The 25,568-nt window shown below is 46.9% G+C and overlaps 1 protein-coding gene across 4 annotated transcripts in view; it reads right to left on the bottom strand.

The window, feature by feature from the left end:
• EXPH5 (exophilin 5) overlaps positions 1 to 23,270 on the bottom strand; it is a 68,325-nt gene extending 45,055 nt beyond the window's left edge. For 2 of the 4 annotated variants that reach the window (XM_059417909.1, XM_059417918.1), the window contains exon 1: positions 22,951 to 23,270. In XM_059417909.1, the coding sequence (XP_059273892.1) occupies positions 22,951 to 23,069 (119 nt within the window). In that variant the 5' untranslated portion in view covers positions 23,070 to 23,270. Of the gene's footprint in view, positions 1 to 5,951; positions 6,119 to 6,765; positions 7,090 to 22,950 lie in introns of those variants that run through there. The other 2 variants (XM_059417935.1, XM_059417926.1) reach the window with 2 other exon arrangements.
• Between the last annotated feature and the right edge of the window lie 2,298 nt (positions 23,271 to 25,568).

Below are 25,568 nucleotides of genomic sequence, written 5' to 3'. Positions count from 1 at the left end.
AAGCATACAAATGGCCAAGAGATCCATGAAAAGATTCTCAAAGTCAATAATATCAGGAAAATGCAAATCAAAACCACAGTGAGCTATTACTTCATACCTGTCAGAATGACTACGATGAAACAAAACAAAACAAAACAAAAAACAAAGGCAGGGCTGAAGAAATTGGAATCCTTTAGTACGCTGTTGACGGAAACGCAAAATGGTGCAGCCACTATGGAAAACAGTATGGAGGCTCCTCAAAAACTAAAACAGAACTACCATATGATCTAGGAATTCTACTCCTGGGACTATACCAGAAGGAAATGAAAACACTAGGTCAAGAGATATCTGTACCTCCCGTGCTCATAGCAGTATCATCCACAACGGCCAAGATGTAGAAAGAATCTGAAGGTCCATCAATGGATGGATTTTTAAAAATGTCGTATAAACATATAAACATAAAATGGAATATTACTCAGCCTCTAAAAAGAAGGGAGGTCTGCAAATGTGACAAGATGGATGAAACTTGAGGGCACTGTGCTGAGTGAGAGGAGCTAGACACAGGAGGACAGATACTCAATGATTCCACTTACATGAGGTTTCTAATGTAGTTAAACTCAAAGAAGCAAAGAATAGAATGGCGGTAGTAAGGGATTGGGGGGAGGGGGACATGGGGAGTTGCTAATCCACACATAAAAATCTCCAGTTCTGCCTAAATGAGTAAATTCTACAGATCTGCTGACTAACATTGTGTCAACAGATAAAAACACTTTATTATGCACTGAAAACTCTGTTACGAAGGTAGAGCTCGTGTTAAGTGTTCTTACTTAAAAAAAACCCAAAGACCTCTTGTTAAGGTTACAAGTCCCATTACCCACACTGGGTCAGAGGAGTGCAGGCAGATGGAGGAGTTTAGAGAGAGAAGCCTCAACAGCACTACCAGAAGACCTCTGTCTAGGTCACTCTCAGTCTGGGGGAAGGGCTGCCTGGTGTTTGACGGAACACTTGCACTCTTGTGCAAGAAGAGTAAGTTTGAGAAGCTGGTGCCAGCCAGCTCGGAATGAAGGGAGGTTGCTCAGCAGGCAATCAGTCCTCACTTCCGGGGCCTCTCAGGCAGAAATGCTCTGTGTGTGTCCCATGGACAAGACATGAGCCCCTGAAGAGGCAGAAGAGGCAGAAGAGGCGTGGGGCTCTCTTAGCTCATATCCACGAGAGCAAACTCGAGAGGGAAAAGACCTTAGTGGAAAGAGGCTGTGGGTGAATCACTGGGCTCCCAGGGACATGGAGGGTTGGCAGAGAGCAGGGGACAGCACACCCTTTCATCAAGGAAGCTGCAGGAGAACAGAGCTTAACCTCCCCCAAACCCCCTGAGGCAAGAAATGCAAACATCTGTCCAACCCAGAGAGTGTGGAAGCCATCCAACAGCCATTCCAAAGGTCCAGCAAAAGCATTCAGCATCCGTCCCCGCTACATCCCCCCCCCCCCTCAAACTTGTACCTCTCTGCCCAGCCACACTCCACTTCATCCACTAAGGGCATGGAGAGGTAAAGGCTTTGGTAGGGGGGTGGGGAGAAGGGAGGATCAAACCCCTCGTCACTGTTACAGTCTTCCCGCCATGGGTGTGCAGGGGAATGGCTGCTTTTCTGAGTGACGTCAGACTTAATCGGGGACCAGACAGCCCCATCACTATATAGTGAATTGGGACTGTGTTTTGTGTTTTGTGTCCTCAAGATTTTTGTCACTAACACTGAGCAGAAAAGTCATCGGACTACTCATGTTTTTATGCAGGGGTATTAAAAGGCCCAAACTATAGATGCTTTCTGATAATACATCTCAGGGTTGGGTTGGCTGCCCAACATGCCACATACACGTGCACGAGTTTTTTAAAAAATGCTTTTCCACTATAGATACTGTTTTGCAGCCAATAATTCCCACTTAGCATTTTATTAAGAATGCTACGCTACATCAGTATTTTCTTATTCCTGCATCTGTTCCGTAGTATATGTACCTAGTCCCTTATTGTTGGACACAGGAGTTTTGGGTTTTTTAAAAAAGATTTTATTTCTTTATTTGTCAGAAATAAAGAGAGAGACAGCACAAGCAGAGGGATCGGCAGGCAGAGGGAGAAGCAGGCTCCCCACTGAGCAGGGAGCCCAATGTGGGGCTCATTCCCAGGACTCTGGGATCATGACCTGAGCTGAAGGCAGCGGCTTAACCCACTGAGCCACCCAGGTGTCGTTGGAAGTTGTTTTTTTTCTCATTAAAAAAAATGTCCAATTATTGGAGAGGTTGACTACTATTTCATTTGTTCATTGCATACGTGTTTTTTTTATGCGTTACCTGCTCAACACAGGTTATTTTAAGCCTGGTGTCACTGAAAATATCAGTTCTTCAAAGCTCAAGGCAAAGGACCAAAAGGATGTCAGAATGGGTAACAGAATTTTCTTGGCTGTTTGCCTCCTGTTACTCCTTCCTCTGTTCAGACTGTGGTGGTAAATACAAAGAGAGGTACTATGTGGCCCCAGGACACAGACATTATTGTCATAGACGTTCTCCAGCGCCATCTTCATCTTCTCCTGCCAATGGCCCCTGACTGGCTTGGCGGCATAGTGACACCGTCTGAGCGTGAGAGAGTGGATGGAGCGGACAGTCAGGAGATGAGTTCTGATCCCTTCGTTACTTGGGCTGATCAAGTAACATCTATGTGTCTCATTTCTCTCATCTAGACAACTCAATTCTTCATGACTAGACCCCCTGCTTACCCGTGTGGACTTGTTTCCCGTCGTCCCCTCATTTACCACCAGGTGCCAACCATTCAAAGCCCTGGCCACACTCTCCGGCCTTTCCCCAAGTTGCTCTACGCCTGCTTTGTCTTCCCTCCCATAGGTATTCTTGGTCCCACAAACTAGTTCAGTGCTGGCACTTCGCTAAAGGATTGAAAAATGTTTTTTGAGTGAAAAATAAAACGAATTCAATTCAACTACAATGAGCATTTTCGTTTGTAAAGAGGCTGGGGATACACTAGGAAATGTGAGCTCTAACAGCGGGAAAAGATACACAGAAGAGCCGTGTTAAAACACAGGGTATGTCAGATCCTCAAAAGAAAAGAAGTTGGGGTGCCTGGGAGGCTCTGTCAGTTAAGCGTCTGCCTTCAGCTCAGGTCATGATCCCCGGGACCTGGGATCGAGCCCCATGTCAGGCTCTCTGCTCAGCCGAGAGTTTGCTTCTCCTTTTGCCTACCACTCCCACTGCTTCTCTCTCTCTCTCTCTGTCCAACAAATAAATAAATAAAATCTTAAAAAAAGAAAAAAGAAAAATAGTCTCGGGCCCCCTAAGTGGCTCAGTCTGGCTCTTGGTTTTGCTCGGATCATGATCTCGGGGGACCTGGTATGGAGCCCCCAAGTCAGGCTCAGGATCCGCGGTGGGTCTGCTGTGGGGTTCTCTCCCTCTGCCCCTCCCCACACATACCCTCTCTCTCTAAAAAATAAATAATCTTTACAATGAAACAAAAAACACCAGTCTCTCTACTCACAATACTTCTGACACTAACTGCCCAGAATCAGTGTAGACTCCATAGGTTAAAAACTCGGTCCTACAGGACTTGACCCCACTTCAGCCACTGATCTCCAATCCAGGCTCCTTGGTACTTCGGACTGACCATCCAAGGGCCGGTCTTGGGTTTGATTATTTGCTGGAACAGCTCAAAGGACACAAGTAAAGAATTTACCTACTATTGCCAACGTATTACAAAGGATTTTTATCAATGACACAAACGGACAGCCACATTAAGAAATACACAGGACAAGGTCTGGAAGCGTCCTGAGCACAGGAGTTTCTGTGGGGTTGGGGGTACACAGCCCCTCCCAGCATGTGGATGCATTCTTGTTCACCACCCAGAAGCTCTCTGAACTTTCTGGCTTAAGGTCCTTATAGAAGCTTCGTTGAGTAGGTATGATTGGTTAAATCTTTAGCTGTCATTGGTTAAGTTCATCTCCAGCCCCCATCCCTCCCCCCTCCTCCCTGGAGGTCAGGGGGTGAGGCTTAAAGTTCCAATCCTCTATTCACATGACCGGTTCCTCTGACTCCAAGTTCCAGAAGTCTCTGACTGGGGTGTGGTTGAAAGGAGCGCATTATGAATAACTAAAGACGAATGGATAAAGAAGATATGGTCCGCATGTACAATGGAATATTACACAGCCATCAGAAAGGATGAATGAATACCCAACTTTTGCATCAGCATGGATGGGTCGGGAGGAGATTATGCTGTGAGTCAAGGAGAGAAAGTCATATCATATGGCTTCACTTACTTGTGGAGCATAAGGAATAGCATGGAGGACATTAAGAGAAAGAAGGGGAAAATGAAGTGGGGGGAATTGGAGGGGGAGATGAAACATGAGAGACTGTGAACTCCAAGAAACAAACTGAGGGTATTAGAGGGGAAAGCCTCGTGATGGGTATTAAGGAGGGCACGGACTGCATGGAGCACTGGGTGCTGCACGTAAACAATGAATCTTGGAACACTGCATCAAAAACTAATGATGTGGGGTGCCTGGGTGGCTCAGTGGGTTAAGCCTCTGCCTTCGGCTCAGGTCATGATCTCAGGGTCCTGGGATGGAGCCCTGCATCAGGCTCTCTGCTCAGCAGGGAGCCTGCTTCCCCCCCCACCCCGCCTCTCTGCCTGCTTGTGATCTCTGTCTGTCAAATAAATAAATAAAATCTTAAAAAAAAAAAAAAAACTAATGATGTACTGTATGGTGACTAACATAATAAAAAATAACAACAATTTAAAAAATAAAATACATGTTTAAAAACAAACAAATAAACAAAAACCCCACACAAAAACAAACCCCAAAAAACAAAAACAAAAGATATTCCTCTCACCCCTACCACTCAGGAAATTTCAAGGGTTTTAGAAGCTCTGTGCCAGGAACCAGAGACAAAGATCAAATACATATATTTCTTCTTATGTCACAATCACATAATTAAAAAAAAAAAACAAAAATTCTTGCTTTGGGACCATAAGGAAGGATATGATTTGTTCTGGGTTAGGGCTGAGGAAGCATTCATAGAGATGGGTCTTAGGAGAGATTGAAATATACTGGCATATACTGGAGGATAAATGCAGAGTCTGAATCTGCCACTGTTCCTCCCCAGGGATGCTCTTCTGTGAATGATCAAATGGTTCGGAAAAGATTGTGCGTGTGTGTGTGTGTGTGTGTGTGTATAGGAAGGGGGTAGAGTTGCAGACCATCATTGGTGGACAGTAACCTGAGGAAAGGAAGTAGAATAGGAGTGAAGGGGCAGGTTTTCCTTCTTTTTGTTTTGTTCCAGTGTTCATAGAAATTTTTATCTGTTGGCCTTGAGTTAAGAGAAATCATGCAAGCTTAGTCCTGGAGGTCAATCACTGCCTATTAACATATTCTATATAATACTGTCCTACGTCATTGGACATAAATAAGAACCCCAGAAGCTCTGAAATTCTCTCAGTTCCTTATGAGAAACACACAAGAGAAGGTTTAAGACTCAGATCTTGCCGGTCTTCCGGAGGCTTCCTATGCTTTCTTATGAAGAAAGGGCTTGGAGGGGAAGTCAAAGATTTATTTTTGTGGCTTCACACCTGTCACTCCAACCAGCCCACTGGGTGGCTGCTCCCTGATTCAGCAAATTCATCTAAAAGCTAGAGATAGGGAGACAGTTACCACATAACCCTTTAGCACATAATTAACTTCCCTTCTATCAGAAATGACTGTGCACTTCTCTAGTTATCATTTAGAATAATAATAATAATAATAATAAAAATACATAAACGGTTAACCTAAATATCATTCTCCACGTGCAAGTTTAAAAAATTATATTTAGCAATTTCTGCTAAAAAAAAAAATTAGTGAACACATAGCAGAAGTAACTGAAGGTGAACAGATTCCGGGAGGAGTGCAGGGGTGAGGGGTGAGGTACAAGCCCCAGTTACCCACCATAAACCAACACAAGCCCTATTCTTTAGGACTTTAGTTCCCAACACTGCAATGGAAGATGTGTGGGGCGCCTGGGTGGCTCAGTGGGTTAAAGCCTCTGCCTTGGGCTCAGGTCGTGATCCCTGCTTCCTCCTCTCTCTCTGCCTGCCTCTCTGCCTGCTTGTGATCTGTCAAAAAAAAAAAAAAAAAAGTGTTGAAATGAAGATGTGCGTATGCTAGTGCAAGTTCACTATGTGTGTTATGTAGCATTGGAACAATGGAGGCGTTAACAGGCCATAATTGGGAGTTCTAGTCCCCCAACCACCACTAACCCGCCTTCAAGGCCAGTATCTTTATGGCCGCTCTCCTCTTCATTTCAGCTCCCACCCATCTTTCCCTCATTCCCAAAGCCTGCCGTCGGGACCACCCATGAAGTACTTAGTCGTGTGCTGTACGGTATTTAAATTTTCATGCCATGTGTGCCCAAAGAGACGATCAATTTCTTGGGTTCTACATTCCGCATTTACCACAGCAGACCGCAAAAATCATACAAATACTAGGTCCTCAAAATATTGTCAAGAATCTCTTATTTGAATGAAATGGAAATATCACTAATCTTGATCCTCAAAGAGGCTGGGATTTATTTAAATAAACTCCCATCATGATAAACTTGGAAAGGACCATCTCTTTCCTTTCTCGTCATGCCCGTAGATGACACCATTCTCAGCCTCGCCGCTTTGAACCTAGAGATATACGTTCAATATATTCCAGCACATTCTGGAATTCCAGGGCCAAATGACCTGCCGGGGCTTCAACCTGTCGCACAGCAGCTTACCTGGTCGGTGCTGGGTGGCACAAGGTAGAATGATGGCTTTATCTCTCTCCTCATGACTTGGGACAAGCTTCTAAACCAAGATCCACAGTGTCCTAGGTTGGTGGAGAGGGCACAGTGAAGACGGGGGACTCCCCACTTGCTGAAGCTGAAACACACGTCTGCTGACCCCACACGAAGAGAAAGTGCCGCCCAAAAGTCAACTTGCTGCTACTTCACCAAGGGAAACTGCCACGGGAAGGGTCTTGGTTTTTGTTTTTTTGGAGGAGAGGAGGGTATTTCGATCATCAGTCAGCCTTCATTCTTTTTGCTTGGAATGGGAGAGCTGACAGGTAAGGAAATGAGAGCACCTGCACTCTCCTCCGGCCGCCGGGCACCTGCTGTCTGGCAAGCTGTTCACCTCCGCTTGCCCAGGCGCTGGCTCCTGGGGGCCGGTCAGTCCCTCCTGGCTCATCAGGTACCTGCTGGCAGCTTCGACGCACAAGTCCTTTATCAGGCCATCTGGAGCCGGAGAACACTTGCCAGGCTCCCTTGCTAGAACTCTGCTTCCAATTCTGCTCACCTTTCCCTTCATCTCTTGCCTGGTCCCACACCTAACACCTGACCTTCACTGGGGAGAGAAAGTAGCTCACGAGATAGAACAGCTAGCTCCCTGTTTCAGAGCTGGTGAAGGAACCAGCGGCCTGCTGTGTTCAGATCTATTACCTCCCTGGACTTCCAGAGCGTGGAGTCTACCTGAACCGGCCAGTTTCAGTGTGAACAGTGGTCCGATGCCAAAAGCTCCTGAAAGCCAAAAACCTGGGCTCCCATGAACTCACCGTCCCCGTCTCCAGCCAGTCAGCCCCAAGTCCTGCTAATGTAACTTTGCAAAGATTTCCTGAGCCTCTCCCCTTCTCTTCATCCTTAGTCAGGGCCCCTAAACATCTCTCCTCTAATCCCGGCATCACCAGCTGACTCACTCTGCTGCTCCGGGTATCCCAGGGGCTCCCCAGGGGTTCCCGTTTGCAGCCAGCCCTCCTGCCAGTCAAGGGCTCTCACTTTGTACTCTGGTGACAGCACTCCTGCTCCCCAGAGTCCCCCACATCTTTGTGCCGTCTCTAGGGCTGCCTGCCCCATTTGGGATGCCCTTCCCACCTTTATAGAACCCCACACCCCACTCAAGACTCAGGCCTCGTCTCCTCCAGCGAAGTCCTCCCTGAGACTTCACCTGGGGGGTAATGACCTCTGTGTCCCTGTGCGTAGCTGTCTCATTGTCTGTCATGGTACATGAAATAGGCTGTTTTTAAGTCCTTCCCCATCACTGAGGGCAGAGACTACGGAGAGCATTCTGTATTTCCTGTACTAGTTCCTAACAGGATCTCCCGTGTATGTATCAGCTAAATAAATGAGTGCTGCTCTACGGAAGTGTTGTTGAACCCATGATAGGGATAAAAATCTCTCACGGGGCTCTCATCCTAGAAAGGAACACAGAAGTACCCAGCCTCGAACCCCCCAGGGCTGTGAGGCGCTGCTGACCCACCTGATGACCCCCGCAACCCAGGAAGGCAGGTGGACCCACACCCCTAGAGAAGGGGGCACCGGGCTACCTCCCCAGGAGACCCAGGCCCCTGGAGGTGCAGAAGCTTCCATCTTTATGGCTCCATCTGTGAATGGCCCAGAGCAGCTCAGAGATGAAGCTCAGAGGACCCGAGGCTTTCATGCTAAAACTGTCATGTCTTCAAAGCACAGGTTGGAAATTGTGCCATTTAAAACATTTGTTGTTGGTTCTCAGACAGAGGCAAATTATTTATAATGAAAAGTTACGTTGATGCATCTTTGTATTCCTGTGAACTCTCTCCAAGATCCGTAAGGCCCCGAACAACGAACAACGTGTGAAAAGTTGCCACACGGAAGAAATGAAAAACAGCCATGCAGGAGTCCAGAGGCAGGCGGCGGCTGAATGCTAGGTACAGAATGCTAGGCAGACCAAGGTGAGGGTGGGGTCCGGTGTGGCTTTGAAGGTGGAGACAGCTACCCTGCAGGGAATACGTTACTCATACACCTTTTAAAGACTTTTTGCCTGGATGTCAGGGGCAAGGCAATTAAACAGCTGTGGACAGACATGACCTAATTTATTGGTCTTTCCAGCTGTCTTGTGTGGAGCCGTTGCTACCCGAACCTACAAATAAAGATGCGTTTTGATGGGATGCGGGGTGGGATGGGGGAGCTGCCCTGACATCCCCCACCCCCACCCCAACGGGGAAGGTCATTGTCAGAAATCACCCCAGTGGAGCGTCGCGCTTTGGCTACTCAGAGCAGAGACACTCCTCTACCCACGGGGAGGGCATGACTTTCAGGAGTTCTCCCATGGCCTCCGCTCAGCACGACCGGGAGCCGCCAAGTGCAAGCCTGAGTGCAACTACACGGTAATAATCCAGCAACCGAGACCCCACCCTCAAACAGGCAAAGTCCAAAGAGTTGTTTTTAAATACCTTGCTGGGATCTGGAAGAAAGGAAGAAAACCAAGTGTAAAACACACGGCAGCCTTTCTTTCTTTCTTTTTTTTTTTTAATAGGCTGTTAAAACGTCTTTCAAAGATTCCCCCCAAATGAAAAGAAAAACCTGGGTCATCCTCTGAACTCTGACATGATTTAAATCAAAACGCGGGCTGTTTCGGGGATTTCATATAACCCCACAGGCGGTCCTCGGGCCATCTGGGAGCATCTGAGGAGTCTGTCTCCAGAGGCCCTCGGGCTCAGTCACTGAAGCCTGAACCTCATCAGCGCCCCCGGAACGTTCTTGGGCATCCCGTAGCCTGCAAGCGTGTTCCACGTGGCTGCAGGGGATCCTGGGGGCCCTCCGTCCGACCCGGCTCTGATCTCTGCTCACGTGTTCTCTCCACTGCTATTGAACTCCCTGAAAGCTAAGGGATTAACTGCCCTTGGAACCTCCACTTCCCCCACCCCCACCCCGGTCTCTGTAGTCCTGTGTCGCGATCATGTCACCCACGGAGCCACAGAACACACAGCACCAGTGCCTTGGGGGACAGTTGGAGTCCCACGTTCTAGTCCCACACTCTGGACATTACTCTGGTCTTAAGACTCTTTGAGGAAAGAGAGAAACAAGGATAATAATACTGGGGTTGGGTGGAGGGGGGAATAGGGATACTCATGTTTGTTCTTTCTACCTTCAAGGACATTTTTTTTTAAAGATTTTATTTATTTATTTGACAGAGATCACAAGCCGGCAGAGAAGCAGGCAGAGAGAGAGGGGGAAGCAGGCTCCCCGCTGAGCAGAGAGCCCGATGCAGGACTCGATCCCAGAACCCTGAGACCACGACCCGAGCCAAAAGCAGTGGCCTAACCCACTGAGCCACCCAGGTGCCCCCAAGGTCATTTTTTTAAGGGCTCTGGTGAACACCGGAGGCTTTATGGCTCTGCATATATTCAAGTATTCCTGAAGAATCACAGAATCGGCACAGAGGTAGGTAACTCCTTCCTCTCGCTTTTGGCCAATTTGTACTAAAACCAGGCTGCTTTTGCCTTTCAAGAGCTCTTGTCACCTTCTCTGGCTAGGCCGTCCTACTTCCTCACAGTGAACGTGACCACCCAGGAGCCGCTGCCAAGAGCCTGTGCCGGGAGCGTGGGAGCAGAGTCACAAGCACACGACTCACAACAAGCCTCCCGTGGATATCCCAGCCCTCGCGTTTGTGTGCAACCCACATTTAGTGGGCGGTAAAACAAAACAAAACAACAAAAAGTAAAAAGCAATTCTTCCCGTTGCCAGACTCAACAACAGCTCCAGGGACAGAAGGTCCCTTTGATCCTACCAAGCAATTTTAAAGTGGGAAAGCACTGGAAACAAGGTTTATTACGTCTGCGTGGGGCACAGCCTTCTCAGTCGCCCTCTGCTAGGGCTCCAAGCCTTCCCCTCCCAAACCACAGGGTTTCCTGAAAATCGACACTCCCTCAGCTTGTGCAATAGAGAGGAGCGTAGGAAAGATGTGTATGCCAGGCGGAGTCAGGGCCCCGTGCCCGGGCTGTCAGGCCAGGATCCCTCATTGCACATTATAATCATCTGGGGGAGCTTTAAAAAATGCCCGTGCCCAGCCTGATTGCAGAGCAATTAAGCCAGAATGTCAAGGTGAGGCCTGGCCCCGGGAATCCAAAGAGTTCCCCAGGTAGCTGTCATTTCAGCCAGGTCTGACAACCTGTCTTAGCAGAGCCTGTAGGCCAAGACCTGTCATTTCAGAAGCTAAGAAGATAGCAAGTATCTTAGTGTCCAGGTGGGCTCGTAGAGAACAGAAGTGCCACACCCACAAGAGAAGGCAGAACGAGAGGGTCTATGGTCCCTGCTCAGGATGCTGTGCCCTTCACTTTCCCCCATGAGGTGCTGCTGATTGGATGCCTGACCTCAGGGCAGTCCATCTACAGGCTGGCCACAGATGTGCCCTGTAACCCAGCACGAGGCTCTGGAACAGAGAATGCAAAAAGCAGCAGTCTGTCGAAGAATCAAGGGCACGCTGGGAGGAAGAGAGTGTGGGCTATGATACGCGAGCAGAGCATGTGGCCGGTCCCTGGAGCTGCCCTGGCTCCCCAAGTCCTTCAAATTTCAGTTTCAGTCCCTGCATAACCTTTCTGCAAAGCCCACAGTGCCTTAGGTGCCCTGAGCGACACTCTTCTTTTCTACTTAAAGACCCTGAGTCACAGGTGCACGACCACCCAGGACGGCAGAGAGAAGCAGCAGCATGGAGAAGCAAGAGCAGAGCAGGGCAACTCTCCAAAGGTGCAGAAGCCAGAGAAACTGTAAAAGAATACAGAACGGGCATGGACAGTAGCCCAGGATAACAGGAAGGAAAATGCGTTAAGAATCGTCTGGCAGGAAGGAAAGCTTTAGCCGTGTGAGGCTGGGCAGTGAGAAAATGCAGGTGCTCTGGGATTGACAGAATACAGCAGGAATGGGAGAGAAAAGAACAAGGATCCATGCTGCTGGGGGATGACCTCTGCAAGTTTCCTCTCCAGGCTCTAACTATGGGTCAGCTGCTTCCAGCTGGCTTCAGCCGCAGGAGACTGGAGGGCAAGAAGACAGAAGAAGCCGGGGTCTTCTCGTTCTCCCTCTGCCTCAAGCAGAACTTCTGGCAGTGAATGCCTCGCCCGCCAGTCTCCAAATCCCCCACACAGGCCTAACATGGTCCCTTACAGTTTCTCTTGGGGGATCCTAGTCCAGGCTTGGATAACACCGCTGGCTCCCTTTTCCTCTCCAGCCAGTGGTGTGCCAAAGCTGGCTTGTACTGGCTCAAAAGGGAAGATGGTCAAATACTCAGGAATTTTGCAAGCTGGTTGTTAACTGTTGTTACCTTGAAATTGGCCAATGCTACAAATCAAGGCTTTTTCTCCAGGGGAGCCAGTTACCAGCAGAACACTGCCTCCAGGCTTCCTGCTGGGGTCTGTCCGGGGCTGCCTCACTGTCCCTGATGGGTTTTTCTGCCTCTTTCCATCACCATGGAACCAATTCACTACACAACATTCTATTTTAAATAAATAGTTTCCGTTTTCCTGGTGGGCTCCTGATTGATGTGCAGACAGTGATCTCCTACAGAGCTTAACCAGTTTCCCTGGGAGTGGTAAACATTCAATTCACAAAATGGCAGGTTTTAATTTTGTTTGCTCGTTCGTCCACTAATCCCGTTAATCACTTATCCTTGTGATTAATCCTTAAAGCAAATTAATTTTGTGATAAATTAAAAAACTTATGTCACCCTAGCAGGGGATTGGTTTGACTATCAAAAGAACCAGATGTAAGAGACAATCAGGGGATGCCTGGGTGGCTCAGTGGGTTAAGCATCTTGCCTTTGGCTCAGGTCATGATCCCAGGGTCCTCGGATCGAGTCCCGCGTCAAGCTCCTGGGAAACCTGCTTCTCCCTCAGCCTTTCCCCCTGCTCGTGGACTCTCCTCTCTCTCTCTCTGTCAAATAAATATATAAAATCTTAAAAAAAAAAAAAAGGACAACCAGGTCACGTGATATAGATTTCAGGATGAATGGTCTGGCCTGGCTTGGTTGGGTCTGCCACCAGGCACAGGAAATGGGAAGACGAAGGAAGTGAAACATGACCCATTATCTATGCGTACTAATACATGTGCAAAATCACACTTCTCTGCACAAAAGCCTTTTCCCTCCAAGTTCCTTCTTAGTTCCATGATAGCAGGTGCTGTAGCATTTGCCTCACCAAACTTATTGTTTGTTTGTTCCCCGGTTCTTTTTCTTAAAGGAATAATCATAGGGTCTTGGAAGCAGATGGAGATAAATGGTAACAGGACAGTCTGCAAGCCATTTGTGGTGGGGGGGGGATCAATTCATATAATTATCCTACTTTAAAAATAAAATATATATTGGATCATTAAAAAGTTCATTTTAAAAAAAGATTTTAAAAAGTAGCGGTAAATATTGACCTAATCTAGATGGGAGAAATTTCTAATCTCAAAAAGAAAAATTTTTTAAACTTGGTACATTTTGTTATATAAAAATGGAGGGGCACCCGGGTGGCACAGTTGGCTTAGTATCGGACTCTTGGTTTCGCCTCAGGTCACAGTCTCACGGCTGTGAGATCTAGCCCTGCACCGGACTCTGTGCTCAGCCAGGAGTCTGCTTGAGATTCTCGCTCCCTCCCTCTTGTGCTCTCTCCTTTTCAAACACATAAATAAATCTTAAGAAAATATATTTTTAATGGAAAAAAATTCCTACTGCTTTCAGCGAAATAGAAGTGCAAACTGAAAACTGGGAAATATGTTGTAATAAATAGGACAAAAGTCAATTTCCTTAAGAGAGAAACATATAAATCGGAAAGAAAAAAACACACTGAGATTCTATGTCAGACAGTGCTGATTGCCTTCTTGAATCTATTCCCTCCTCCTCTCTGGTTTTGCCATGCACAGCAAAGAGTTCAGTTTCAGAGGAGGGATCACAATTGGTCCAAGCCTAATGTCCGAATCTCATTTCTTGATTTCCCAATTCCCTTGCAGTGAGGGTGGCCTTATGACCTGATTCTGGCCAATGAGACATAAGGAGGAATCGGGTGGGAGGGCATCTGGAAAAGCTTTCACTCTCATGGTAAAGCACAAGCAGATCTGGCTCCACCACAGCCCCTTCCTCCTATCTGGAACAGGAAACCGATGTTCAGAGCAGTTGCAGCCGTTTTGTGCTGTAAGACACCATCCTGACAGCCTAAACCACTAAACCAGCTACTGCTTGTCTACTTCCAGAGATCTTTTAATATCAGAAAACTGTATTTCCAATTTGTTAAAGCCATGGTAAGATCTGTTATATATGACAAGAAGCATTCTGAATATAAATCTTGAAATAAAAATGGGCAAAAATATGAATAGACAATTCATAAATCATGAAATGTAAATGAGTTGTAAACATATGAAAAAAGTTGAAATTCATTATAACCAGTGTTAGACATAAAATCAAGTTAAAAAGTGGTTTTTCGACTACAAAATTAACAAAGGTTAAAAAAATAATAATAATATCATCCAGTGCTGAGGTGGATATGGTAAAACAAGAGGCTTCTCACACTGCCAGTCAAGGTGAAATATGGTGGAACATTTTTTTGGGGAAGTAATCTGGTAACATGTAATAAGAATTTAGAAAATAAATTATTATAAACTAAGGATTCTACTTTGTGTAATTTACCCTGGGGAGACAATTTATTATTTTTTTTAAGTTTTTTTTTACTTATTTATTTTACAGAGAGATAGAGAGAGCATAAGTAAGTAGGCAGAGAGAGAGGAAGAAACAGGCTCTCCACTGAGCAGAGAGCCTGATTTGGGGCTCGATCCCAGGACCCTTTGATCATGACCCGAGCTGAAGGCAGCCGCTTAACCTGAGCCACCCAGGCGCCCCCTAGGGAGACAATTTAAATTGAATTAAGGATGTAATCATGAAGGTTTGTCACAGTATTATTTAATAAAGCAATAAGAAATTTTAAAAAGTAAGAAAAAAATCAAAGTGATTAATTAATTTAATTAATAATTAAATTCTAAAATATATACAGTAGAATAGTCACAAAAAATAACACCAGAACCTTTCTTTGGCAAGTGGGGAGTTTGGTCACTGCTGGCCCCAATCCCTTCTTTCATCATTAGAAAGTCTGACACACAGTGCGATGAGGAAGCTAGCTCCTCTGGTAGGCCAAGCTGATATTTTAAGTACGACCTTTAAATAGGGCCATTGGCAATGCCAACAAGGAAACATTCCTGGGAAGGAGAGTGAGGTGAGCCTACAGCTCTCGAATATCACGGCCCATGCAGAACTAACTGCAGGAGAATAGGCCTGAATTGATTCAGTGAGAGTCTTGGCCAGCTGATTCTGTTCTAAGACTCAAGTATGCTAACAGAGAGAAACATGTTTTCTAACACGATCTTCTTTGTCTTTGGTTTCCCCAAGTCTTCCCTTCCTTCCCTCTGTATTCCTTCACGGACGTAAGTTAAGGTCCATTTCATTAGAAATTGAGCATCTACTAGATGTGTAAGGTTCTCCATCCCTAAGACGATCTTCAGTCACATGGAACTCAAGACTGACCTACAGAAGGCAACTTACCAAGAATACATTAACATTACAATATGTATGAAACATTAGAAAGAAAAGGGTGGAAAAACATCCAGGTATTCTTTTTTTTTTTTTTTAAACAAATCATTTCAGGGGCACCTGGGTGGCTCAGTGGGTTAAAGCCTCTGGCTTCAGCTCGGGTCATGATCCCAGATTCCTGGAATCGAGCCCCACATCGGACTCTCTGCTCAACAAGGAGTCTGCTTCCTCCTCTCTCTGCCTGCCTCTCTGCCTACTCGTGATCTCTGTCTGTCGAATAAATAAAATCTTAAAAAAAAAAAATCGTTTCAAAAGATGTACTTATGAAGTTAAAAAACATAGCCAAACATTTTGTATTTCCTTATGATCCAAAGAAACGGCCACCATTTTTTAGTTAACCTATGACAATTATAAGAAATAAAATAATCGTAAAAGGGTTAGAGTCCCTTTAAATATCATGCTCAAGAGACAGCCGGTTTGGAGCACATCCTCACAGAACGCACACGAGCTTCCTAAAGCATAACTGGTTGCCTGTGATGTTTCCTATATACGGATGATCCCACGAGGGATACCCTAGCATCCCTTATGCCCTGTTCCTTGATAATAACTTTTGGTCAGACACAGGGCAGCCTAGCATTATATGTGCTCTCATGTCATGCTCAGTGGAAAAAAGAGTTTTAACGTGGAAACATCTCAGTGCCATTACAGGCTGGGTGGGCAGTGTGTGGCTAATCACGTCACCCTCTTGGGGCTCTGTGGTTGGAGGCAGGGTTGCGTAATAATTAATGCGGGTGGAGTCCACAAATCCAACACTTCCTGCAGCAGTATCTCCATCAGGTTCCTTATCCTCCCTGAATTCCCTCAGCAGAAAGGAGATAAAAAAATATCCCTTCCCTCAGGCTGTTGTGGGAATTAAATGAGCAAATGCACTGGTAGAGTTTGGCACAGAGCGAAGGCTAAGCAAGCATTAGCTATCACTACTGTGGTTACCATTTGCTTTTAAAAGACTGAAGTGCCTGTTCTATCGATTATGAGACTAAAAACACAAAGATAGGAAAAACTTGGAAAGCTACAGGACTTCTAATGTCACACAGCCTCCAAAGGACACTGCCCCCCAAACCTTGGGGTATGAGACTATAATATGATGGTAGTTCCATAAGTACTGCCATGAGAGACCAATCCACGGCCATCACTAGATGGATGGGGACGTGTGAGAGAAAGATCTCCCCGAGGGTTAAAGGGTTAAAGGAATGAACTAAACTGCTGTTCCTGGAAGCTGCAGACATGACAGATCCATGAGAACACACAAGCCTACATGGCAGACCTATAAATTCTGGATGGTTCCCGTGGTCCCTTTCCTGAGGCCACATGGGGCTGCTGGAGGGCAAGCTACAGTTAAATGAATACTTCCTCTTACCATCAACCAAGAATGTTCATAGACCCACCCCATCGGAGGCAGAGTCTGGGTTTTATTTTCTACCGAGCCAACCCAGGGTCTGGCACATGGTAGGTATCCCGTAACTAGGAGCCTGATTGTTTCCTGAAAGTCTCTCTGTGAGCCAGAGGCCGGCGTCACAGGCTGGTCGAGTAGAGGACAAGCAGAAAGCCTAGGGCAGGAGAGTGTGTATCTGGCTTTTAACCTCTCCGGGTTGTTCAGCGTCCACGGCTGCCAACACGCCACGATTTGGAAATACACATTCCCCCTGGAATAAGCCACAGCTACTAAGTTCTGGAAAATCTTCCTGGGCTGCAGCCTTGCCATTGGACTCAGTCTAAACTTAGACGCGCCATTTCACCGCCTGATGACATCAGGCACTGTGATACCTTATACTTTGTAAGTTTTCTGCAACAGGAAAAATAACTATTTTTGATTTATTGGTATCTCTTCTGTGAGATGAGTGCTTGATATAATCTCTTGGTACTTTCTATTTCAGTTATGTTTATGAGACCGGAGTGGGTGGGCTTGGGGGATGCTGTGGGGGTGACAAGTAGGGAGTTGTGTTTTTCAAAGATTTGTGACAAAGTAAGATGCTTTTCAGATTTTATATATTAAACATGTATGTATATATACAAATATGTATATATATACATTATACTATGTGTATTTGTGTATATACATGTACACACACACACACACACACACACACAATTTTCTACAAGGTGTGAGAGAAGTATGGGGCAAATTTCCACCTGCCACTAAACTGTGATTCAAACTCTCCGCCCTTCTTTTCTCACTGAGGCTAGAACCACAGCCTGTGCCAGGTCTCAGAAATCATTCCCAAGTCAATAGCCCCAGGAAAAACCCTTTCTACAAGAAGAGGAACTGTCAGATTGGAATTTCAGCGGTTAATTTCCCCCTCTTGAACTGCTTTCAAAGTATTTCTGTAGGACAGATTCCAGACTCACAGGACAGAACCGGATCAATGTAACAGAGTCTGTTGGGTCTTAACAGGGTTCAGAGGAGGGAGGAATCCCATCAGGCTGGGCAGAGGGTCGGGGGGAAGCACACTCAGAATGAGAAGTGAGGTGAGAAGCTAGGACTGCAAAAGCCTCTGAGTCTGGCCTGTGCAGGTCATGAAGGCCCCCATCAGGTTTTCTCCAGAGGCCTATTACAGGCAGGAACCTTGCCTGTCCATGGTGTCTCTGTCGCGAGGCCAGGAAATCCACTATCCTTGCCCTCATCTGCCTTCCTAGAATCTTGGGAGCTTGGGAGGTGCCCAGCATTCCTGCCCAGCTGACCACGGGTCCCTTCCCCATCCTGGCAGTGTTAGGCTCCCGGGGAGACAAGAAGCAAGCTCTGACTGCCCAGCAAACCTCCACGGCCTGTTCACCATGTGCCAGGAGCTGTGTCAGGACACAGGCCCTAGCTGTGTCCTAGCTGTGTCACCAAAAGGAGAAGCATCGATTTTTGCCCTTTTTTCTGTTGTTGTTGTTGCCTATTTTGCCTATTTTTAAGACACAGCAGTAACACACATGTGGTATTTTGTGTTCTGCTTTTTCACAGAACAATGCCTCCCACGCATCATTTTCCCCACAGTTGTATTTGTGATAAGCTTGAGGTGTCTCTACAGCCTTGACAACAAGGTAGCCAGAAAATGTAAAATTTGAATAAAATACTGGGTACGATACAATTATCTCCATAACTGTCCATTATAAATGGCTGCGCTTTAATCAGATATTTAGATTTGAAACTTGGCACTATTTTGCTATTATTTTCCCACTATTTTGCTATTTTGTAATACTGCAATGAATATCTATGGGTATACATTCTTTTTTTTCCTCAGGGGAAAAAATATACAGTATACAGTATAGCGGAAAGAATATATATTTTAGAGCCAGATAGACTTGGGTTCAAATTCTAGCTCTGTTGGTTAGGATCTATGTGACCTTGGGCAAGTTCCTTCACCTCAAGACACTTGGGTTTCCCTTCCATACAAACCCATCAGTGCTACTTATCCCAAGTGACAGTGGTGAGGATTACTTAATGCTAATGGGTAAAATCATTCTGAGATAGATCGGGATTTAAATTCTGGCTCTCCTGCTTAACTGGGACAAGATACTCAACTTCTGTTAAGCCGTTTCCCTCTCTGTGAAATGGAAATTCAAATATGTATGTAATGAGGTTCTTGGGACAATTAATTAAATACATATGATGTGTTTAGTACAGTGCCGAGTACACAGTAGGGGATCGATAAAAGTTAGCTGTCATTATCACAGTAATTACTATTATTACATAAGAAGGCAGCACTTGATAAATGCTGGTACCTCAGACTCCTACTGAGGAGAAATATCCAAGAATCGGGGACTGGGTCAAGGGTAAGGCATATGTTCATAAGCAGCGCCATATTGTTCACCAAAAGAACCACACACCACCAACAGCACGATGAATCTATCCACTTCACGGCCAGCCTCACCAGCAGTTTTTATTTTGTTATTTTTAAATACCTCAATTTTCACTTCTTTATTACTGCGAAGGTGGCCATTTTCTCATCACGTCTTGTTTCCTGTTGGGATATCGTCTAGCATGAACACCTTATTTCTACCTTGTGCCTGTTTATCAGTTTGAATCTTGGTGTTTTCCTTCAATATTTGAATAAACTCTTTATGTATCAGGAACATAATATTTAATGCAAATACTTTCCAGAGAGGGCTGGTACCGATGCAGGAAGACCAGGGCTAGATCTGTGCGTTGAGGAGCATTTCTACGGGTGGGGCTGTTAGGTCTTGCATGGGGAACTCAACTAACTACTCCCACATCAATCTCTAGGCATCTCCAGCCCCGCAGGACACTGTGGTTCCAGGTTTCTAAATAAAGGATCATTCTTAGTTGTCTTGTAGACACTTCAAGCCTATCATAGACATAATTAAACTCCTCAGTTGTCCCCCAACTAGCAAAGTTTCCAAACTTCTCCGTTTGGTCCCTTAATGTCCTAGCCAAGTTATCTGGCTATTGTTTCTCATTGCAAGTACCCTCTCTGTCCACCCCATTTTCCAAAGTTTGTGTTAGACCACTTTACTTTAAGGAAAGACCTACACAAAACAGGGAAAAAACAGTCCCTGTTTTGGCCAAATGGAATCCGAAGAGCATTTTTAGTTTTATGGAGAAAGGTAAAAAGCCAAACTAGAGTCTAGCCTATGTTTGGGAGGGAGGCAGCCCACAGCCCAAGCAGCCAGAATAGCATACTGCCCAGCTCCTTCTCGAAGGAGTCACACTCAGCATCTCAGCACCAAAGCTGCAAGGCCTTTTTTTTAAAGTGGTTTTTTTTTTTTTAACTTTTTAAAAACGATTTTATTTATCAAGAGTGGGAAGGGGAAGAGGGAGAGAGAGAATCTCAACCAGACTCCATGCTGAGCATGGAGCCCTACAAGGGGCTCGATATGACCACCTGAGATCAGGACTAGAGCTGAAATCAATCCGGAGTCGGAGGCTCCAGCCACTGAACCGCTCAGGCGCCCCCAAGCTGCCGCAGTTCTGAACTGTGTGAACGAACATCTGTGCCTTATCTCTGTTTATTTCGTGCATCCTTTATCAAAGATGCATCCTATGGTTTCAATAAGCCTAAAAGACGTTATTTTTGGTGTCTGGGAATGCTCAAAAATTTTTCCATATGAACTCTTGGTAATCACTTCTTTCCTTTATGCTGTGTGGGCTTGTGACGCTTTCTAAGGAAATGCTTTATTTTTGGATAATGGGGAAAATCTGCAGAGCACAAAGCCCTCCCAGTCTCTCACATGGGTCTGTGGTACAGCATCCTAAGTAATAATCTTGTATGAGAAGTCACGTGTTCTGACTTTTGACTTGGAAAATATGATCATACATATCAAGAAAATGAGCAGAGGCAGCCAAGTTGACATGTTATCTCAGGCCTTTTTCACATGCCCGCATCTGCTACTGAAACCCGTGCACGTGAGCTAGTACTTAAGCAGAACAACGCCCAGGAGAGGGCTATCCAGTGATGGGTGTCTGACTGTGGGATTCGGGAATCAACCAGGAGGAAAGAAAGTACTAGAAATAACTGTCTTTAGCATTTGGTCCAAGTGTCTGCTGTCCTTCAATTAGTTTTATATATTAATGGTGACATTTTTGAAGTTATTGGGGGTAATTATTTGTAACAATTTAATCGTTAGCAGTATTGATTTTGTCTTAGCATTATGCCTTCTTCTGTGCATGTCCCAGTTATGATATCAGTGCCACGCTATCAGAAAGAGTGTTTCAACCTTCCTCCTGAGGGCCAACCCAATGGCTTTGCCCCCTGTGTGTAGTTCCAGGTCCCCCTAAGGGCAGCTGTCCTGGGCACCATGAGCTGCTATTGGGGAAACATAACAGAGCAAACAGCAGTCCAGATACAAAAAAATCAAAATTCCCTTGAATGAAAATTAAACCAAATAATCTCACTATTTCTAAGACCACAGTTCATGAGGAGCACGTTGATAGTAACATCCTAAGTGGAAGCTTCCCCCTGTCATTTCCTAATTCTCCCCTCAGTTTCCCCAAGAATACATACTGGATCACGTATGAAGCCCCGTCCTCTCTAGAGAAACAAAAACACCTCCAAGGACACACACCGAGAGCCACCAGTTCCTTAGTCTTTTTGGGAAATGGGTTGAAAACAAACTGCATACAATTCTAAAGTTCTCCTTCCCGAGGCTGGGTGTGTCTGTGTGTAGGGCACGTGCATCTGTGTGGGTCTACACACATGGATGCGTGTGGGTGTGAACACAATGTGCCCACCCAGTGAGGAAACGGTGGAGCCTATTTTTCTAAAAGCAGAGTATGATGGCATGAAATACACATCCTCACCCCTTCCAATACTCGTTACTCCCCACAGGAGCTGTATCGGCTGAGAGGAGTGAAGACCGGGCTTTGAGCCCAGTGTATTCTAACTGCTTCTACAAAGACCAACGAGGGTTTTCCTACATGAAGAGTATCTTTGGAGGGTTTTTTTTTTTTTTTTTTTTTTTTGGGGGGGGGGGGGGGAGAGGATCGCCAGTGCAATCTTTGGAAAGAGGTGGAAACCTAGAAGCGACATCACCAAGAAACTGCTCGCAAACAAAACGGCTTTCTAAATTCGAGTCAAGGATGTATTTTTGGTCTGAGAGGGATGCCCAGAAACGCCTACCACAGGCACCTGGAGAAAGCCTTGAGGAGGTCTGTTCTAGAACTGGCGAGCAAGTCCTTCTGTTCACTCCAGGACCACACTGTCCCACCAGAAAAACTGGTTAATTTACATCCCAGGCAATTACCGGTCGATATCGTTCTCAGGTATCTAACCCCCATCCGTAACACCGTATGGCAAGATCAAGGGTAAAATGTCGCAGCAACTTCTCCCCGGGAGCGCCACGCGCAAGGAGACCCGCCCATTCCAGCCGCTCCGCGCGCCCCAGTGCGAGGCCGGCTCGCCCCGCAGCACGGCCAGTTCCTGGAACGGGGCCTTCAGGGTGGGAGCCCTTCGCCGCCAGGGAGACGCCGCCTCGCCCAGGCGCCGCGGACGGTGGGCGCGGGGTGGAGACAGGCTGTTCTGGGGTCGCGGACGAGTGTGCGGGGCGAGGGCGGACCGCGGGGAGGACCAGGGCAAAGAAGCACGTGTTGCGCTCGGGCCAGGGTTCCGCCCCATTTCACCCGCCCACCCGGCCTCCGCGACCGCCCGGGGGCACCTGAGCGCGCGGCACGGCGTTGTCGGCTGCCGGGACAGTCGGGACCCAACGGCCGACCACCGCCCACGTGCGTGTCCAGCCCGGGGCGCCTCAGCTCCGCGGGACCCATTCCGGGAGAAACGCTCCGGAAAACCTGCCAGCACGGCGAGGGCAGGGTCGCTGCGCAGCGCCCCGCAGACCGGCGGGTCGGGGATGCCGCGCGTGGGCAGAGCACAGCCGGGCTCCCTATCTCCCGTCAGAGAGCCGCCGAGTCCAGCTTTCCCCCGCGGATGCTGCGCGTCCCGGGGCCGCGACAGGTGCGCCGCGAGGGCTCCGCGCCCTGCTCCGCGCGCGCCTCGGGGCCGGGTAGGGGAGCCCCGCGCGCTCCAGGGGTTCGGGTAGGGGAGCCCCGCGCGCTCCAGGGGTTCGGGTAGGGGGGCCTCGCGCGCGCCGGGCCCCTGCAGAAGACAAAGGAACTCGTTCTCTACCTGATCCTGTCCTTCTCTGCCCTCTGGAGCTCCTCATTTCTTTCCAGCACCTGGAGGATCTTCCTGGCCTCCTCGTCATTTAAGAAGCTGAAATCAAACCCCTGAGGAGCTTCCGTCATGTTCTCTACCGTGTGTGAATGAAGCTCCTTGGCGCCTCTTGTTACGAAGACATTTTTCAAGGCAGAGACCAGTTTCAGGAACTTGGTCCCGGAGCCAGTAAGAAGCCCGCCCCTTTGAAAATCTACAACCACAAACTTTGGGAACGGCCCACACCTACGGGGCTCTCAGTTCGACAACACCTTAATGACAGGGTTGTGTCAGCCTCTCCAACTGAGACGCAGAGCGATCGGCGGCGCCGGCAGAGGGAACCAATCCCATTCCAAAGGGAGGGCCCTTGGGCGGCTCTCCTCCCCCTGCCGGTCCACCGCCTATCACACTCGTTAAAGTAACAATCCTGCCTCTTTGGGCACGGAAATGAGGCCCGAGTTTAAGGGTTGGCGCCAACGCAGTGTTTGCTTTGGCCGGCGGTGATTGCTCTCAGAACTCCAGCTGGACTAAGAAGGAGTGAAAAGGAATGAGATCCACGACTAATCCTCCTTTTCAGTAAAGTTGCAGTGGGACCTTCAGATCTGGTACGAGAGTCGCGTTTGAAATACCCAGAAGGGCTGAACCATATGGACACGAGACTGATCTGAACCGGGACCAGGGGCTAAATCGAGTGCATCCCTGGAAATGAGGTTTTCGCCAAGCCTCCCACCCCGCAGACATCCCCAACTCATCCTCCTGCAGAAGTCACTATGGAGCTTTAGGAGGGGGAAACCAAACCAAACCAAAACTTTTAAAAACCACAAGATGGTTTATGGTATCTTAGGAGGAGACAGCCCCGCGGCAAGGGATGATGAAAATCACCTGTTTGTAGTTTTCCCTAAGATTTGATAATCTTCTTAATAATTTCAGAAATGTCACTCAAGTGCCACTTTCACACACCTAATCCTCTGACTAAAGAAAATGTAATCCTTTGAAACCATAGAAATAGCTTTCCTAGGAAGTATTTTTCAGAGACAGGATGGAAGTTTTTTTTTTTTTAATCTCCATTTTACAAAATAATTTTTTTTAATTAATATATAATGTATTGTTAGCCCCAAGGGTACAGATCTGTGATTCGCCAGGTTTGCACACTTCACAGCACTCACCATAGCACATACCTTCCCAAATGTCCATAACCCTCTCCCTAGCCCCCACTCCCCCCCACCCCCCCACCTCTCAGAGTGTTTTGTGAGATTAAGAGTCTCTTATGATTTGTCTCTTTCCTGATCCCATCTTGTTTCATTTATTCCCTTTCCTACCCCCCAAGCCCCGCACGTTGCCTCTCAACTTCAAGATGGAAGTTTCTAAATGTATTCGTATGTATATACTTTTTAGAAAGTGTTGTCGTCAGAGCACAGGGGTGCAGGAGTGCCTGGCTCCAGAGGTCCCAGACAGACCATATTTGGCCACTGGCCACTAACACATTCCAAAGGCAGAGAAGTGAGTGGCGGTGAAACAAAAAGGGACTTATTCTGGTGAGGCCAACACTGGGAAGACAGTGCACTAGCATCTCAAAGGCTGCCTCCAAAGTACTGAAAATACTTGTGGGTTTAGATAAGAAAACTGTGGAAGAAGGATCAGTGGGGACATGCAGGTGGGCCATCAAGGTCAGGTGGGTCACGGTCTGGAGGTCAGTCAGTCAGTCATGTGGGGTCCTGCTTGCTCAGGGCAGTCGTCCCTACTCTAGAGGGTAGTTCAGGCCCCACCAGGGGAGGCTTTGCTCTCAGGGTCTTTCACCTGAGTTAAGAGATAAACTGGAAAGAACTTAGAAAGTACGGACACTATAGACTGGAGACCGTTGATTGCTCTTTCAGCATCAAGCCTTTGGCAGAAAATGTGTTTCTTTCGTCTTAACTTTTGGCACAAAAGTAACTTTGTCAGATCAATTTGCCTGCTCCAAAGCCTGCCTTTTGGTTGTTCCTTACACCGTGGTGAGCACCGCTATCATTTAGAGTGTGCTTCCACAGGTATTGTCACTTTTCATGGCAAATAGACCCAATGAAGATTTTGTATCTGTAACAAAAGCACAATGTCAAAAATGACTATTTACGTCTTGGCTTCTGGGTCCTCTCCTCACTTTGATCATTGTTACTTAAGACATGTCTGGGCAGGTCCCCATTCAAATAGTAACTTTCCGTGGGTGGCTGTTTGTTACTTCTCTGAAGCAGGAACTAGCTGGGTTCACTAGCTGTACGGCACACAGAACTTCTTCTAAAATAGTCTGTGTAAATGCTGGTGGATTAGGAGTGTGGCTTATATATGATCTCCATTTTTTCTACTCGGTAATGTGTTCATTTCTTCCACATACATGTGGGACTTCTTCATGTGGGCACTGGTAGGCTTTTATCCTGTTCCTGGTGTGTATCAGTGAATTGATGTCAACTTCCACGTACTGGTGCCTCCTTTCGAGGGCACTGTACAATGAGAAAAAATTCTCCTTGTCTTTGGGAAGTTTATAATACAGTGGGAGAGATGACACAGATAGTAAAAGGACTACATGACAAAGACGAACATAATAAATGTATCAAGAC

Source organism: Mustela nigripes, chromosome 1, assembly GCF_022355385.1.
Source record: "Mustela nigripes isolate SB6536 chromosome 1, MUSNIG.SB6536, whole genome shotgun sequence".
Lineage (NCBI taxonomy): Eukaryota > Metazoa > Chordata > Mammalia > Carnivora > Mustelidae > Mustela > Mustela nigripes.
Note: the sequence above shows the minus strand (reverse complement) of the source record. Positions and strands in the feature narration are given on the sequence as shown.